A 19,162-nucleotide genomic window follows, 5' to 3' on the forward strand; every position below is an offset into this window, starting at 1 on the left:
AATTTTTTGTTTAATCTGATTTCGAGTGGTGCTGTGAAATGATATTCAGACCTAGGCAACATTTAAATTACATTTAAAATTAATTTAAGAAAATAAGCATTTTTAACGTTTTGTGTTTTTGTTTTGTTTGTTTAAAACATATTTTGCACTTTACTCTTCTCTTGTATTTGTATTTCTATTTACTGCTGCTGATGTATCAAACTAATTATTTATATTAATTTACATTTACATATATTTTTTCTAGTTTTTAGCTTTTTGTTTTTTTTTTTTCCTTTCTTTTTTACATTTTCGTTTTGGCAGTGTTCACATTATGAAAACAAAAATATTATCTTTTTTTTTTTAATTAAATTAAATTACTAGTTTTTTTTTTGTAATTTTTTCTAGCGTTTGCTGTTTTTTGTAGTTGCTTTTGTTGTTGCTGCTTTACTAGTTAAAGAAATCTGCTTAGCTTTGGTAAATTGTACACAATTTTTGCTGTTTGTTCAGAACTTGCGGCTAAATGCTAATGGTGTGAATGGGGGGGAAAATGCGATCAGGCTATAGCTATAGCTTAAACTTACACTTAACAAGGCATTGAAACAAATCGAATTTGCAATTGAAACGATAACGACGATAACCATACGATAACGAAAACGATAACGGCGACAATTAATGGCAACACAAATATCAATCAGAATTAGAGAACTTGAATTTCCTTCCAACTTTGTGCATGTGTTGTGATGTTTTTGCTTTGTTTTTTTTCCTCTACTTATTTTTCCCTTTTTGTTTTTCTTTATTTCCTTTATTCCACCCCTCTCTGCTCCACGAATTAAGTGGTTTTGATTAGCGTTACGCAAGTTTTTCATCGTTCCTTGATGGCACACAGTTTCCGCTGAACTCCTACTCCTCTGACTCCTCTATTCCGCCTCTGGCTTTTCCTTCTTAAATCTCGCCTCACATGTGACGCTTCATGTGCAGCGCCAGGTGATCGGACCGCGAGAAGCAGCGATCGCAGTTGCGGCACTTGAATGGCTTGGCACCTGTGTGTTTGCGGTAGTGGCGGGTCAGCTCGTCGCTCCTCGCGAACCTCCATTCGCAGCCCTCCCAGGAGCACTTGTACGGCTTCTCACCTGCAACGGGAAGGGGAAGGAAAGAGGGAAACTCTTATTAAATAAGTTACATTCAAAATGGTAAGCGCTAAAATGCACTTGGAAAAATGATGATAAAATTTAATAATATATTTTAAAATTAAAAAGTACAACACCAGAAAGGATAAGCAATCAGTTTAGTTCATATACTGATAGTATATAAAATCTAGCCTAAGGAACACTTTATTTTCTCTCAGTGCCCTTTAGCTGCCGCAGTGGAAAGTGGCTGCAATTTCTCCGCTACTTCGCTGCTGCAGCACAAACAATAAAGCGCATAAATATGCGTGCTCTGGGAGGCAAGGGCTAGAGTTTGGGGTAACATTTTTTATTTAGCACGCGCCTGCCAAATGAAAAAACTTTTTCGACGCTGGCCCAGCTCCATGGACGAGAAATATGCATAAAGTAAAACACGAGTAAACAGAGGGCGGTGGAAAAGTGGTAGGCGAAGGGGCGAAAAACGCACAAACAGTCAGGAATTTAAGACAATTAAAAATGAAAAACTGTAAAATTAAAAGCGAACCCAAAACGAAACGAAACGAAATGATGCTAAAGTCGACGTCAACGTCGGCGTCGACGCCAACGGTGTGCCAAGCGCGGTCCTTTGCCAACATTTTTCATGCGTGCCAAAAGCCTCAAAGGATACAAGCGGAGTAGCGCCAAAAGCCAACCAGAGCAGCCAGAGCTGGATCCCGAACCAGGACCAAAAACAGAGCCAGAGCCAGAGTCAGAGCCAGAATCCGAATCAGAAACAGAGCCATGGCGAAAACCAGCCAGCCGAAAGGAAAAGGAAATGCAGAAGTTGTAATTTCACACAAAGCAAAAAAAAAAAAAAAAAAAAAAGAAAGCGTAGGGGAACCTAAAAATGCGAGGGCCAGAGCGAGAAAGACCTGAATAGAGCGGGGTGTAAAGCCGGCCATTGCCAGAAACACACTGAAAAAATACAAAAACCCCAAGCCCAAACCTCCGAAAAAAAAAAAATGGGAAAATTATTTCAGTTTAAAAGACAAACAGCAGCCGAGGCAGGAAATTGCCGCCGTTGCTGCTGCTGCTGCTGCTGGAGAAGCAACAAAAAAAAGAGAAAAAGAAAATGGGAAAATGGAGCGAGATAACCGGCAAGTAGACGACGACAGCCAAGAAAAATGCATAAAGCTGAGTGGAAAACTTTGTAACGCATACCACTCACACACATAGACTTGGCTTAAAACTTAATGCATGCGGAAATGTGTGATATTTCCGTGCTCAATTTCACATTATGCACTTGCGGCTTTTCCACCCATTTCCCATCTCCCCTCCAACCATTTTCCTTAGCTTTCCAACCCTTCCGTTGACCGGAGCTTGGACTTGCCGGCTGTCTTAATTTCCATTTGTTTACACTTGGCCATAGCTCAAGTTGCATCTGTGTCTGTGCATTGGCATGTGTGTTGGTGAGTTCTTGATAAATGTGTGTATTGGTGAATGTGTGTTTGTGAGCATCTTGGTAGAGGTTGAACTTGGCTTTAAGTTGGTTATGAAGTGATTGGTTGGTGAATGTGTTGGTGAGATCATTGGTGAATGTTGTTATGACTGTGTTGGTGGGTATGTTGGTTAGTTTTTTAAGAAATTTATTGAGTACTATATGAGTTTTGGTAAGGATGCATTGGTGAGTTTTTGGTGAATATTTGTTACCCTTTTTGATGATACTTTATAGATTAATTGCTTGATAATTGCTTAATCATCAAGCAGATTGAAATGAAATAACTTGTAGTTGTGGTTGATTTGATGATGCAAAAATTCATTTGATAAGTTGATAACTTTTTAATACCAGTGAGTATCCTAGGGACTAGTGAATGAGACTTGCACTTTGGCATGTTTTCAGAACTGTTTGGGAATCGAAGCATTGGCAATAAATAAGGGAATGCACACAAACACACACACACATATCGTTGTCTTTGGCACTTTGTTGGCCATACTCTTCTCGCTCTTTATCAGTTTTCCTCTGTTTTTGACTATTCCCCCAACCACCCCTCCGGCCCCATCCCAGGCAGTCCTCTGGCTGTGTAAATCAGCGTCAAATGCACAAAGTGCAGGCCCAGAGATCTAGGATGCGACCCCCAAGAGTCTCGTATTGAAGTGCATTTAAACGGCAAAAGAGCTGGCAGCGGGCGGTCGGCAATCCGAGGGGGCCAAAAGCAGCGATAAAGCACCCAAAATGGCCGTGTTATCTGGCCATTGAAGTGGCCCGGCAAAACGAAACGAAACCAAAAACGAAATGAAACCGAAACGGGCCAACAACAAACTGCCTGAGATGGGCCAATAACTGACTAATTGGATACCCTTTGCCGGGGGATTTACAAATAAAACCAGATAAAGAATGAACAGTATGTGGTAGATATTTGAAAAGAAGGGTTAAGGCTTGCATTAAATTTATTTTTATGGCCAAAACTATAAATATTGTAAATTAATATACCAAAAAAGGATTATGTTTCTATATATAAACTAAAATAAAAAACAAAGTTACTAGCCTTTAGTATACCCTTTCCCTACCCTTTTTGCATATACCCTACGGACCTATCCCAATAGTTGGCTATTACTCAAGCCCTGGCTATTGGCCGTTACTGGACAGAACTGGCCCAAAAGTATGCAATGGCCGTGCATGTGGAACAAGATGGTTTACCCGCCCAGTGCATTGGGCAAACGGGCATCCCTTTAATTAGTTTTCATGGCAAGTCATCTGAGCTGACATTGTTAGCCGCGATGCAGCCCGGACCGTGGACCTGGCCAAAAAGCCAGCCAATCGGCAACTGGGTTAAGCGATTTTCGCCTGCTTTTATTTCCTCCAATCGCGCCGAGACGTCGCCATGTTAATTTATTGAGCCGAACGCAGTTAAAACTTAACCTCAGCCGTTTGTCTGTATATATATATATCTCTATATATATATTGATAGTTTCAGCTCCGATTCTGTGGCATTGGCAGGCCATAAAGCCTGCACTTGTAAATTGTTTAAAGGCAATAAGGAGGCGGGCAGCCACGAAAGAGAGAACGAGGACCGCTTAGCAAAAAGGAGAAGGAGCAGCGAATGGAGCCAGTTAATATTTTATAAATTTCACTTGGCTCGGGGTTTTAATTTCAGTCGGCAATAGGAAAGAATGCACCGGCGGGACATGCGATGTTGGAGTAAGGCGGGGCGAGAAAATGGCTACGGAATCCCAATCCCTTTTCCTCGGCAGTTGGTGGCTTGCAGCTTTTTATGGAGCTGCTCGATGCCTTCTCGGCTTTTGCACTCAACACAATTTTTATGGTCTGTTTGCGTCTTTTCACTTGATTGCACTTGTAATCTTTTCTTAACGGCTTCGGCGTCTCGGAGTCCTGCTTTTCCTGCTCTTTTTCCGCAGCTTTTCCCAGACTCTGGTTGCATGCCACTACGGCATTTTTATAGCCCGCCTGCGTTTAACTAATTGAAATCGTTTGTGGCCAAAGTTTGCGATGAGGATTTTATTTCGGCCGAATGTCGCTTTAATTGATATTCAATTGTTGCGATATATATATGGTTTATATGTATATGTATGTGTGGGCCAATGTGCTTGAATGGCTTTCTAATTAAATGGCGACGGGCGACGGGCGACATGGAAATGGAAATGGTCGAAAAGCCACAGGAGGAAACGCAGGAAGTGCGCTCGAAAACCCAAATCAAATTAATTTCACTGTCTGTTCCGCCCGACAACCCGGCGAAAATTGTTCAAGGACACACTGTTTGGCAACTAAATAATAGCTCGTCATCAATTATTCGCATGCGTCCGCTTTTCAAATGCGACAACATTTAAAGAATCCTCCTCATCTAGGCGCGACGCTCTAATGAAATTCTCCTCCGCTGAGCTTCATTTGCCATGCAAAAAACGTAATTCATTAGGTTTTCTTTAATTTAAAAACCTCGCCTGGTCTCCATGGTATCATTAAAATAATTACGTTTTCCTTTTTTTCCCCCTCCTATCCTACACACCCAGCTCCTTTCATAACATTCTTTCTATTTTCCGCCCCAAGCATTTTTTCATTTTGCCCCGTTTTTTGGGGCCAAATCAAATGTTTCAATCTTATCGTCGGGCCAACACCTTGGCTTTTGATTTATTGGTCCCACCGGGTTTCCCTATCTGCCCTGCGCTGCACTTGCCAGTAGTTCAACATGTGTAATTAATTAAAAACTCTTCAGGTTCAACGAGAAACTATGGAAGTTTGTCTGCGAAAATTAACACTTAAAGCTGTTCAGGCAACAAAACAATGAACTAAACAAAGGGCGAGAAGGGATGGATGACTTGTATTTAGTTGGTTCTGTGTGTGTTTTGTGTTCTGGCCAAGATAAACTGAAAATTATGAGCAAAAACTTTGACTATTATGGATTTTTATTGAACCAAAAGCTTTTGGCTTTCTTGCGGCTAAAACAAACAACAAAGGCTATATAGAGGCAGCAGGTCCGGAATTCAATGTTAATTAAAATGTTAAGCTCCGGCGCCCGGGGCCAAAGTAAATTTATAAATTGAGCAATATCCTGCGGCTGTCACAGAAAGTTGTTGCTGTTGACATTTGCCACAAAGTGAAAGAGGAAGGGCCTAAGCCTTGAGCTGCACATGAATCTTGCTTATGTCCTGATGATGGCCACGCCTTCAAGGGGGCCAACGAATGTCGCTCGACCAGGAACAGAGCAACTTTGACCAACATTCGGCCACTGGACAAACAAACCCACTCGACTATACATACACGTACGAGCCATATATATAGCCATATATATATAGCCATTGTCGACTTGAGTGAGAAATATCCGAAGACCGAATTTCATTTGCCGACAAAACATGCTGGGCTTGCAAAGAACCAAATGGGACTTTGGGCTGAGGCAATGCCAACACTTGCATGCATAAGTAAACAAATCCACACACACACACAGCGGGCCATATAATACCCCACAAACTCATTCTCCCGGCTAGGGTATATTCGATTCGGAACTAAATGCGGCACAATCGCCTTCAGAAAGTCAGCCATCTTCGGTATGAATTGTTTGGCAACGGCATTGCAAAATCATTTGCCTGGCATTTGAGTGTGTGCCAAATGATTTGTTGGTCCCGCCCCTTCGGTTCCCCAAGACAAAAACTGACAAGCCAAAACAAAGAATGAATCTACCAAATTCATAAAGCGGAGCTACAGAAAAGTCTTCAAACTGCACCAAAGGAAAAACTGATATAAACTCAAATTAAAAGCTTAAATAGTAAAATCGGAGACCATAAAAAACTTTAAGGAAATCTATTTTCTCAGAAGCATGATAGCGGAAATTATGTTTTTCCGAAATAAATAACAAATAATGAAAAACTAGCTAACAAATTTTCTTTTCTGTGCAAAAATTTTAACTGAATGCGCACAAATGTTGTTCGCCAACAACTGCAAACTGATTTTTTTTGTTGGTTTTCTGCCCAGTTTTTGGCAGAACTTGAAATGGATTTTGGTTTTCTATTTTATGGGTTAAGTGTTCGCTGGCAAAGCTCTTGTGAGCGCAAACACGCACACCCAGCCATGTGGAGCACAAATCAATAGATTTGCTCTCTCGTGTTCGAATGTGGTTGTAATAAAATTACATTTCAACGCTCACTAGATGTCTGTGTGTGTGTGTGTGCCTGTGACCAATATTTCATGTTTGAATTATGCGATTTTTATTGAAATTTCAAGCATCGTCTGCTGTCAGGCGATGAGGTTGTTTTTGGTGCCCAATTGCCGGTGCCCAAACCTCCGGATGATCCTGCCCCTCCTATATCATCCAGCCCATTGCATGTTTTTGCCTGGTTTTACCGCCGCCGCGACTGCAAGTCTGTGGACGCAGAATGGAGGATGGAGTATGAAGGACTCTGGACAAAGGACGGTGTCGGGCAAACAATGCAACATGTCACTCCTGCCTGTCCCAGGGAATTCTGTCGGGGACATTGTTGTCGCAGGTCTCTGATTTATTGGGCCAACAGGACGGGGGCAGGTGAGTTTTGCACGGTGGCATGGCATGGCAGGCAGTTGAGGTTTTTCCGACCCTCTACCCCTAGGCACACGCTTTTAATTGCCGACTGTGGCAGTTGGAAATTCGGATCTGTCAGTTGCAAACGCACATACCATACATACACAGACATCTCACCGCATTCAGTTCATTCATATTTTTGGTTGCCCTGTGATTTCCCCCAACTTTCCACTACCAACTCACCTGTGTGCGTTCTTTGGTGGGCCTTCAGGTGCGAGCTCTTCGTGTAGACTTTTTTGCAGCCCAGAAATTGGCACTTGTGTATCCGTCGCTTGGCGTCCGGGCTGTGATCGCTGTGATGTTGGCGCGGGTGATGCGATTTCGAGGAGCCTGTGGGTTACCAAAGAAAAAAAATAACCGAAATCAGGGTTAAGGGGTTTTAAAATGGGTCAAGTATTTGCCAAACTCACCATTCGATGACTTTTCAGCCCTTTGCGAGAGCACCTGTTGCTGCGATATCGCTGGGTTGCTGCTGGTATTGCTGTTGCTGCTGGTGGTGCTGTTGCCGCTGGCATTGCTGCTGCTGTTGCTGCTACTATTGGCGGCTGCACTGAGCACGGCAGCAACATTGGCATTGCCATTGTTCTGCATTTGGATGACTCGGGCTAGACTGATTCCAGCTGCTCCTGGCTTGCCGTTGGCCGTTGTCAGGCGGACGATGGTGCTGCGCGGAATGTTGCTATGTGTTGGCTGGTCGCTTGAGCTGCTGCTGCTGCTACTGCTGTTGCAGCTACTATTGCTGCTGCTGTTGCTGCTGGTGATGCTGCTATTGCTGCTGGTACTGCTGCTGCTGCTGCTGCTTGTGCTCTTGGGCGAGTTGCTGCCGTTGTTGCTGTGGCCAAGGGCCTGTGGCGATATGCTCAAATGCTGGACGGCCAGCTGCTGTTGCTGCTGCTGCAGTTGCGTCATTGTGGGATTGCTCTGACTGGTGAAACGCAGGATTGCTGTAGTGGGTGTTGAGTTGCTTGCTTGTGGATGTTGCTGCTGCTGTGACTGTCGCTGTTGCGGTTGATGTTGCTGCTGTTGTTGTTGCTGCTGTATCAGAGCCGCCAGATCGTTGGCCTCCAGTTGTTGGGCATAATTGTGGCTTCGGAGGCTGGATTCTGGCGATGAGGGCGGCGTGAGCGTGGGCAGTACGAAGTCCTGGACATGCCCCAAGTGCAATCTCGCACTTCCTCCCGGGTGACTCTTGGCCTGGACCACACGCACTTTAATGGCCGGCGCCGAGCTATTGCGGGAACTCACTGTGATGGTGCTGCCACTGCCCAGACTGCTCAGCGGACTGGCAATGATGTTGCTTGTGCTGCTGGTGTTGCTATTGCTATTGCTGGTTGGCGTCATGTTGCCCGCACTGCCGATGCTGGGATTGGGTGATATGGCCGATGGCGGTGCCGCCAGCAACGCACTCAGCTTATCATCACAACCAACCTCATCGTCCTCCTCGTCGATCCTCTCCTGTTTTACCAGAACGGAACAACTCAGCGCTTGGGAGCCATTGCTGTCCCAGGATATACCCGAGCAATTGGACGAGACGGAGGAGGTCGTCGAGATCGTATCCAGGTGCTGCTCCTTGATCTTCAGCTCTTCGAGCAGGCGGGCGGGTGTGGAGAATATATCCCACGCTTTATCCAATTTGCTGTGTATCTTCTTCTGCAGCTTTGGCTCATCCCGCAGATAGCGCTCGAGTTCGTAGCAATTCTATGGTGTGGGAAGAAAAAGAGAGAAAAGTCGAAAAGTTCATGAAAGTCGGTCCATTAGGGCATTAGGGGGTTAATGGATGCTATGGCCCAATTCAATTTGCCTGGCTCCCGGTACACATTGCCGGAATTTTCGAGCACATTAAGCCGATAATTTAGGGACGCTGCCCGCGGCCAGAAACATAAACATAAATTTCAAATTATGCTTTATGCCTGGCGCAATTACAGGTAATAATTTTGCGCATTGAATTTATGGCCAGTTGCATACTTTCGGGCGCCCGCCGTCGCTTAATGGAGGCGACAATTAAGTGCACATGAAAGAGGGCTGCAGGTGAGTGGGCTGCTCTTGATGGGAGCTACCTGTTTGGTGGATGGTTACATCACTGGGTAAGTGGGTGATTGGGTGGCACCGCCGGCGGGCGGCTTCTTTGATCTGAGCTCCAGTCGAGCGGACTCATTTGGCAACTCGTTGCAAGTGGTGGTGCGCAGGGTAAACAGCAAACTGCAAACAAGCCCCCGGCACTTGCCCCGCCCCTTTGATGCAACGCTTTTCAATATATGTGAAAGGTGGAGCGGGAAACTTTTTGGGGAAATGCTTGAGGGGGTTCGCATGTGACAGAATGGGCTGTTTTTACCATTTCTCTCTCTTAAAGTCACCCACAAATTGAACACATGAACGGCAATTTGCCTGGCCATTTGTATAGAACCTTTTCGGGGAACGGAATTCCAATTTGATTGGGGGGGTGCCAACAAATCTTATTAATCGCAAAGCGAAGAAAACCAATGAGACGGAATAAGCAGCCGCATCAGCCAAAAACAGGACGAAAAAGAAAAGGGTCGAGGAAAGCCCGCTTTGACCATTTTTTCGGAACTCACACATGCCCGCCGCGTAAATCACTTTAAGTGTTATTTCAAGAAAATAATTGCAACACATAAATTTCCACCAACCCTTTTTTGTCCTCCTCACCCACCCGAAAGTCTCGCACAAAGCAGCAGAGAACAGGGAAAACTATAATGGTTTATGAATCGGGATAATGGCTGAGGGTCCTAGGATCGGGCTTAGACTTTCGGTTTTGGCCTCAACACATACAACATATGATTAATGGGCGGCTGATGCTGCTCCTGCTGCATTTCCCTCCCTTCTCTCCTCTTTTATTTTCACTCAGACAATGCAGGCGGCGGGGGCAATCTTTGAGCAGAAATCTAAATAAAATGTTACATGCGCGCAATGCAAAAGCAATTTGATATATTGTTTCGGGGTTTTTTTGAGGGGCTTTGTTGTTAGGGGGTGGGTGTGTGGCAGGTGGCCAAGGGAAGTACTATCAAAAATGGCATTTTGATTTATGCGCTGCCGCTTTCGCTGCTCCCGGCGATGCTGCAAACAAATCACGTGAGCCAACAGGCCAAAGATTAGACGCGACTTTCAAATTGCTGGCGGGGTAGCAAGGACTCTCGTGCATATACACCCACCTTGAAGCTAACTGATTGATGGCCAGCGGGTGTGCAGTTCAGGTCCAAAGCCAATTTATAAAAATACAAAACAAGATAGAAAAACAATGGCCAGCAACAGACTTATCCATGTTTCTGCAGGTGGCAACAACCAACAATATGGCCAACACTCGCCATGTTAAAACACAATTATCAAGCTAATTATGATGCGTTATCTCACGCTCGGCAATTAGTATAATTAGTGCTGTTGCCAGGACGGCTGATGATGCTAGTGTTGTTGGGCTAGTTAGAATTTGGCTAACAACTAAATGCAAGGATTTTAATTAATTTGAAAACCGCAGGCAGATATTGCACGCATTGCGGGTGCTGAAAAAGTTGGTTTTGCTAAATTCGAATTATTGTCGATAAGTGCAAAATCTAATTGCAACCACTTGCTAACCGTCAATTTGATATGCAGAACCGACTTTCATTCGGCTTTAATATACAAAATACAAATGCGAATTTGCGTTAATAATTCATGTTTGGGCAATCTCCGGCTAGGAAGCAGAGATTAAATGAAAATAATCAGACTAGTAGTGGGTATTATGGGAAATAATTTTCGGTAGCTATGTTGAATAATAACCGTAATTCCCGTAAACAACGTCTATATATGTATATAATTATGGATATTGACGGGTTTCCTACTTAAGCCCTTAACAACAGAGAGAGAAGAACACTTAGCAGCAGATTGAAGAGGGCAAAAGTTGCCTCTTTGTTGTAATCAACATAATTATTGTTGGCCCAAACTTCTGCGAATAGCAGGAAAACATTTTTCCCTCATGTGTGTGTGTGTGTGTTGTGCGAAGTGCGGGGAATAAAACTTTTCTACTTTTCTTAGAAAAACTTTTTTTTTTGCTTTTGCTCATTTGTGTTTAATAGAAATTTATTTGCCCGCCCCCGCAGGATGTGTGGAAGTATAGGGGTTTTTTTCCCTATACCCTATACCCCTGTATATATATATATATATATATAAGGGTGACAACAAAACACTTTTGCGCACTTTTTGCCAGCAATTTATGTTGCTCCACTTTGGGCCACATAAAAATCTTCATTTCCGTGGCGTTTATTTGCCGTCTGCCTTATGTTTCGTTTTCTATTTCTATTCCAGCTTCTGTTTCTGATCCTAAATTGTGGTTCTCCATTTCCCATTTCCTTCTTTTTTTGTTTTTGCACTTTTTGGTCTTTGCCGGAATTGTGTTTTAACTCTGGAGAGCTGCTGGTTTATGCGCTGCACTTAGGCGATGTGGTGACAGCTGCGGTTATTAAAACCTGCAAATTGTATTTATATCCCCGGGCAAAGTGGAACCAAGATTTTGACAAGCCGGAGAGAGAGTGAGGGGGGAAAAAAAACTGAATAGACATATTTCGGCATAAATTTATTGGCTAACAGATTACCCAGACAGAGGAGAGATTCTGCAGATACAGCGAGGCTGAGTGAGGGAGGAATGATATCCCCTCCCCCAGCCGTAGCATACTTTTAGGCTAAACAAATTATACAAGAAGAAGCACTGAGCTGGCTGAGCCACCACAATGGAACTTCACAAGCTATGCAAAAGGCGGAAAAGGCAGGAAAAAAAAAAATATAACCGAAACGAAATCCTTAAATTTTTGCAATTATCTAACCACAAATTGTTTGCCTAGTCTAGAGCATTTGAGTTCTCAAGAGAAATAGAGGACGAGAACTCTCATTGTGTGTGGGGAACGAGCAAATAAAATTTTGAGCCAAACCGGATGAAATGAAATGTTTGCCCAAGGACCAAGCGATCCAGGACTTTGGTGGCAAATTGAATTTGGCCACAGCAAATAGAGTCTATGTCATTTTCCCTCGCTTCGGAAAAGTGTGCATGTGTGTGCGTGTGTTTGTGCCCACACATGCTAATGTAAAATAAAAGCATGCGATTAAATTTAATTATCTTGCATGTTTATTAAAGTCCACAAATGCGATTTGGCAGGAGGGGGATACCAGGAATAAGAATAGGAATGGTATGGATGGCAGGGAATATCGCACAATTGGGAGAGATTTGGAGTATTTGTCTGGATGGCATACGAAACACAGCCCCAACACACACGCATTGAGATGGAAAATACCGGGGGCTATCCCCGCGGGAGGCCACGCCTTCTGGACGACAACGTCTTGGTGGGCGGAACATATTTAATTATGTGTGTAATTGAAAAAGACGCAACGGCAGTTAAGGAACATACGCATGCCTCAAGGAAAAGCCGAGTCGGCGAGAAAAATCAAGCCGTGACTATTATGCGGCACATGTCTGCGAAGTGTCCTGGATGTCCCGCTGCGATTTCTGTGTGTGTGTGTGTGTGTGTTTATGCTAGTGTGAGTGTCTTCTCGGTGCGTGTCTGTGTATTAGAAAGACATTAGCAGACGCCAGCGGGACGGCAATCGCCCTGCGGTTACACAAAAATCTTCAACCAGAAGCCGAGAAGCAAACGCCAAGGACCCAGGACTCTGGATGATGATGGCAAGGAGCATCTGCCAGTGCCGAAAAGAGCGCAACACAAATACAATTTTTGGCTTCTCCTCTGCTCCGCCTGCATTATGTCATTTAATGAGCCATAATTCCAGAGAGAACGCAAAGCCCTCATGCCCTCTCTCTCCCCCCATGGGAGAAATGTTCGCCGAAAATTTTTCCGTTTTCCATTTGTGTCTTTCCGCGCCTGCCTTCCATTTTGAAAGTTTTAATGAACGAAACGTAATGAAATTATGCCGACAATTAATGCCGCCCGAAGTGGAAACGAAGAAAGCACTTTAAGGCGGCGATGTTACATTAAAGTTGATAGCTACTTATCAGTCTGAAATGAAGATATTTAGTTGATATTTCCAACCAATAGTTTAAGACCCTAAGTGCTTCCCCAAACAGTGTAATTATCGCAGGTGTTATATTACCTCAAATTTCTGACTTTCTGTCAGCCTTTTTGCCATATTGCAATAAATGCCCAGCATATTTATATCTATACACACATGCCTAGAGATTACACACAGATTGATACGTTTCGTGTGTCGTTCAGATTGCAACTATTGTTTTCAATTTACGTCCTGCTGTGCAGCTTCCTCGCTTCGCACCCTGAGATGGCATCCTGGTGGCGATGGTGATGCAGCTCCTTGTTATCTGGCTGTCAGCTAAGTAACTTCTTAATACGAGGGTGTGTGGCAAAGCAAGGCAAGGCAAAGCAAGACGAAAGCAGAAAGTAGCTGCAATCTCTGGAGTTGTAAGTGCAGCAGCAACAATATCAGCCAGTCACTAGTCACTCGATTTGGCAATAACAATAAGCCAGACAAGGAGCTGTGGGCCAGCGGGTGTCTGATGGCTGATGTCTTCTGGCTAAGAGGTGACAGACGGGCTAAGGAGGGAGGCAAGGACGCAGCAGGATAATTGAATTATTGGCATTATCACTGCATTTGCACTTACACCCAAACATGCTGCCCATACACCACCGCTGCCAGTCGCCGCCAATCTCGAATCCTCCTCCTGCTTATTCAGCCACATTACAAAGTGTAATGCGTTGATTTACTTGACCTGCCGCCCCGCAGAAAACCCCGTAGTAGTAGTTGCAGTTGTTTGTCAGTTTGTTTGTTTGTTTTCGGGTTGAAAGTGCACTTAAGCAACTGAGCTGGAGAGCAGCGGGAAAAGCATTGCATAATTCCAGGCATTATGCTAATTTTCGGAAAAGGAACTTGGCACACAAGTAGTTCTGCTTGAAAGGAGTTCGCTTCAGAAAGATCACTTTCGCCGGAGGGCGGAATTTCTGCTTTTAAGGCAATCGAAGGACTCTCGAGATGCGGCATCCAAAAGTGTCGCCTTCGCAGCCCCGGAAAAGTGTGCTACCAGAAAAAGTAGTAAGTAAGTAAGCCGTATGGACGACGGCGAAGCGGGATGAGCGGGGCAACTAATGCGTTGTACGCGCCGCTGAATTTAAATGAGGAATTAATGCGTACATTATTTCCAACCCTCCTCCATTGGCATCTCATTCCAGCCATCTCAACTCCTGGCTATACAAACATTTTCCCACTTTCCACATGCATTGTGTGGGGGTCTCTGTGTGTGTGTGTGTGTGTTTGTGTGTGGCTGCCCCCTCCGTTTCGTTTTCGTTACAGTTTCGGTCTTCCTTATTCTTTTTCGCAGCCCGCCTTGGTTCGATTACGAGGTCCTTGGGCTCACCACTGCCACTTCTATTGCCACTGCCAGTCCCATACCGAAACTCTGCCCCAGCCATTAGCTTTGAACTTGATGTTATTTGTGCGGCAGAGGCAAATTGCGATGGCTTTTCTTGTTGCCGCCTGCTTCGCTTTACGCTTCGTTTTGTCATTTTGCGGCATGTTGCCGCCCTGGCCCGGCCTAAATGACACTTTGCCCAAATGATGACGCTGACAATGATAATAAATAAATTTAACGCACTTCAAGTCGCTACTAGCAGCTCGCAGCTCGCAGCTCGCAGCTCGCGGCTCGCGCCCTCCCTAAAGTCAAACCTAAAGCCAATGTCATTTGCATTTTATGTTATTTCTCTCCTGTTTTTTTTTTGTTGTTGCCACCACTGCTGTTGTAACCAAAATTGAGCTTTATTAACGGCGGCCCAGTGTTTCTATGCTGTGGTAGAATTTTTGTGGCCTTAAAGCTAACAGGAAAACTTTTAAATTCTGTGACAGCTTATCGGGGCTGTTCTGCTTGGTCTGCTGCAGCTAAATCGAGAGCCAGAAACAATCACAATTTGCACATGACTGCCTGGGAATATGCGCTTGTGTGGGCACTCTGTTGCAATTAAGAGTTGCAGCCACATTGCCACATTTCAGTGACTACTTTGAGTATGAAACAATCGATGGTATTGACCATGGCCCTTTGTCTACATCCACTTAGTAGGCAATTACATTTCGAGAACAAGCCTCGTTTTCGATCAGGATTCCAAATCGAAATCGAAGTCATAAGCCATGAACCCAAACAGACTATATAGCACACACATATACACACAGAGAGGCCGACGAAATTATTTAACACATTTCGAGGCGACCACAAAATGCGCACACATTCAATTGGAAGGACCGCACATGTCCTGTTCCTGGAATAGCATGGGATACGATGTGATCCCTGTCCCTGTCCCCATCCACATACCCCTGGTGTCATCAACGACACAGAGATTGTAAAACGTATAAAATAAAGACAAAAGCTTAATAACTGAAGTCCCCAACACTACTACAGCTGCCTGATGTCCTTGTGTGACAATAAAAACTAATTTTTTGGGTCGCATTAAAAGGGATACACGTAAATGACAAAATAAGCACCCACACACACACATACACACAGAGGCGACATTGGGATTGTCTCTGAGTATTTTTCGGGGGAGCCCGAGCCCTGTCGAGACGAAAAATGCAATTTCTGTGGTTTTCATTTTTACGGCAAACCATATGAAAGCCGGCAGGCTAAAGCCATCCTTCCACACCCTCACAAAAATGAAGGTGGAACATTTTCAGTGTCTATTATGGCATTGAATGGATTTTGTGCTGATTCCCATGATCCCAAATCCCCACCCTTTTCCCCACTCGCAGCAATCCACTATCATCTTTCAGTGTCTGCTTAAGTGTTTGTCTAACATTTTGTGGCTTATAACTATCATGGCTTATGATATTGACCCAAAACATGTTTAACAACGCATTTTGTCTGTGCACAAAAACCGAAAAATGTTTCATTTTATATATATATATCCATATATAAGGGAAGTGTGTGGGGTTTACATTTAGCGAGGGGTTTATCGGCTCAATCCATCGATTGCTGGAAGGTAGAGAGAGAGGTGACCCAACATAAATAGGAAATTTGTACACAAAGCAGGTTTTTTCCTGGCAATGTCGCCCGATAAAAGTAATAATGTTAGATTGTGTGTGTGTGTGTGGGAATGGGTAAATGGACATACACCCTCTTTCTTCCTTAAACAGCAACATGTGTCCGTGCCCGAAAACTTAATTGCTGGCCAAAAAACTATTTCAGCTGGGAGTAGGCCAAATGAAATGAAATTACACTAAACAACCGAGTTTAAGGTCAAGTTTTTTGGGGCCTCCTGCTAGATGCTAGCTGCTGGGACAATCAAATAATGGCCAACAAGCTTAATAACAATGCTCTGTGTGAGACCACCAGCAGCAGCAGCAACAGATCCACAAAAGTTGCCTGTCTGAAATGGGGGAAAGCTGGGGAAAAGTAGAGAAAACTAACAGAAATGGACAAAGTTTCTCGCTTCCCTTGGCAGGAGAGATTACGTAACAAGAGCGCCAAGGAATAAGATAGTAACATGGCCATAAAGTTCAGTTAGCATGCCTCCATTTATATCCCTTCTCTCCTGCCTGCCTCCCCGCCACCCCCTGAAAATTTGCATTCCCAACAGAAGGAGGCGCACACAGAAAAGTGGACAAAACTCGAGCGTAGCCTGTTCGTTAACTAAAATACGATTGTATTTTATGCAGCGTGTCATGAAATATGCGACACTGCTTACATTTCATTTACACGCAGTGCGGGGCTGAAAACACACACACATTTGCATAGGGGGAGGAGGATGGCCACCCAAAAGGATGGCCAAAAGGCTCCTGCATTTCGGTGTGCAAAATTTATGCGAGAATTGCGCCAAATGCTGCAGTTGACATCGACCATCCAAAAATTGGCAAATATTTGACCGCTTTGCAGTTCGCATTTGCAATTCTATTGCGAGTCCTGGCCAAAAAAAAAAAAAAAAAGAGCCCAGGAAGATGTGGAAAACCGCAGGATACAGGCTAAGCCTTTGTCTTTAAGCCGACACTCGCATAAAAGTGGCCATTAGTTGCACTCCATTTAACCAGGAAACAGAAAAAAATTCCGCCCTAAAGTGGAAAAAGTAGAAAGTGGGGAAAGTATAAAAGCCGTAACAGGTGTAAGAAGGACAAAGGAGCCAGAAATTGTGTAACAAAATGCTATACCATCGCCTCATTCGCATTCATCACACCTCGTTTTTAATCCATTATGTGTCGGCGACATAAAGATTTAATGAATCGTAAACCTGAGTAATTGCCATGGCAGCAGCAGTAGCAGCGTCAGCAGCAACAGGTAGAGTAGCCTTCGTGGCATATGGGCCAGATTTGCCCCTCGCGTAAAAGCGATGAAAGTTTCTGTTCATTGATTTCCTTGAGTGCACAGCCGTATCAGCTTGCAGTTTTCTCAGCTTTACTGCCAGGGCAACCACTCGTAGTAAATCGTATCGCCGGAAAGGTAACAAAAAAATAACAGAAACAGCAAACAGAAAACCAGAAGTACTTGCTGCAGGTGAAGCCATGGAAGGGCGTGTGAGCCGATTGTTGCCACAAACTTTTAGCACAAACCATGCAACTGGTGTCCATTGAACCCCTTTGCCAATTAACCACTAAAAAAATCTAAACCCAACAAAATCTAAGCACATCAAAATTCAATTTAGCCTTGGTTCAGTCTCCTCCCTCTCGGAAAAACTGAAATATTCGAAGCAGCTTGAGAGATTTAGCCATTTGTGTTTCCCGCACAAAAACACAACAGATTTCGGGGTCCAGTTGGCTGCCAAGTGACCACCTCCCCCTTTTTGCTGCATTTCGAATGCAGTTTGGCCAACAGAAATTAAGCCGATTAGTTGTTGCACTGCCAACGAAACTGAAACCGAAACCGAAACGATGGCTCCAAAGCTGTTGCTCTCCATGGCCATTAAAACGAAATTGCAAATACGATTGAGCCTACTTTCTGGCGCTTAAGTGCCAACAATGTCAGTTCAAAAGGTGAGTTGGTTGCCGGACAGGACAGGACAGGTGTTGTTTGGGGGGTCAAAGTTTAATTAATGCACTACCACTGACCACCGCTCGCTGACACCAAGGCATTCAACATTTATTCAAGTAACTTTCAGTTGGGTCTGTGAAACCAGAGATGAGCTGTTTGCTTGACACCTACCCAGGTATATTCGTCGTCATATATTTTCTTTTGTTGCCCCCCCACATAAACTATGCCCCTTCTTCTTGCTCTTTTTTTGCGGCAATTTTCACCTATCCACCTGGACTCCCCTCATCGCTTTTCTATTTTTTAAACCACAAATACAGGTATTCTCCGCCGTGCAGCTCGCTTGGCTGGTTGGCTGGCCAGCCGTGTTTTTTACCCATCCTTTTTTTCGTTAGGTTTTCCCAACAGCTGCAGCCTGCCCGAAGCTTTTTGGGTGTTGATTATTGAACAACAAAACGCCGACGAGACAACCAAAACAAGCAGACAGGAGCAACGCAATAATAAAAAAAGGAAAGGAAAGGAGGGCATAAAACAACCACAATGTCAGACGGCAAAAATCGAACGATTCGAGGATGTTCCAACCAATGTTGTTGCAATGTTGAATTGACCCCAATCAAGCCGGTTGCTGTTTGCAGATAGCCATTGTTTCTGTTGCTGTTTTGGCTCGTTTTACACATTTCCCTTCCCTCTCCACCCCTTTTAGCCAACACACATTTTCGAAGTGGGAAAAGGGATGAAAATCGAAGGGGGTTAGGGGCATAGCGAGCCGCAGGGCAAGCAATTGATATGCTCCGTGAAACTTTATTGCCAACGAGAACGGAGAATTGACCATTGGCCAGCTGGTATTCTCGTTGTTAGCCCTGTTGTTTCTGGCCGCTGCTGCATGCACCATTGAATGCGGTTATTTAGATAAAAGTGCTCGAAATTACAAAACGCCATGGATGCCGTTGCCGTTGCTGTTGCCGTTGCCAATGTCGATGTCGACTAATTGAGGCCTTAGAATGGGCCAGGCATTGGCCCTCTTTAAATGGAATCTCCGCACTTTAAGCCTGGTCAGAAAGCTGAATAAT

General features: G+C 44.3%; 1 protein-coding gene across 1 annotated transcript in view; it reads right to left on the reverse strand.

Annotated features, from left to right (window-relative positions):
• Positions 1-332: 332 nt before the first annotated feature.
• Positions 333-19,162, reverse strand: part of LOC108106378 (Krueppel-like factor luna) — a 113,882-nt gene continuing 95,052 nt past the window's right edge. Inside the window, exons 3-5 of the mRNA XM_017213367.2 lie at positions 7,558-8,845; positions 7,331-7,477; positions 333-1,109 (exon numbers count right to left, since the gene is read on the reverse strand). Of these exons, the coding sequence (XP_017068856.1) occupies positions 934-1,109; positions 7,331-7,477; positions 7,558-8,845 (1,611 nt within the window). The 3' untranslated portion in view covers positions 333-933. The remainder of the gene's footprint in view (positions 1,110-7,330; positions 7,478-7,557; positions 8,846-19,162) is intronic.

This window comes from Drosophila eugracilis, unplaced genomic scaffold (assembly GCF_018153835.1).
Source record: "Drosophila eugracilis isolate 14026-0451.02 unplaced genomic scaffold, ASM1815383v1 contig_90, whole genome shotgun sequence".
NCBI lineage: Eukaryota > Metazoa > Arthropoda > Insecta > Diptera > Drosophilidae > Drosophila > Drosophila eugracilis.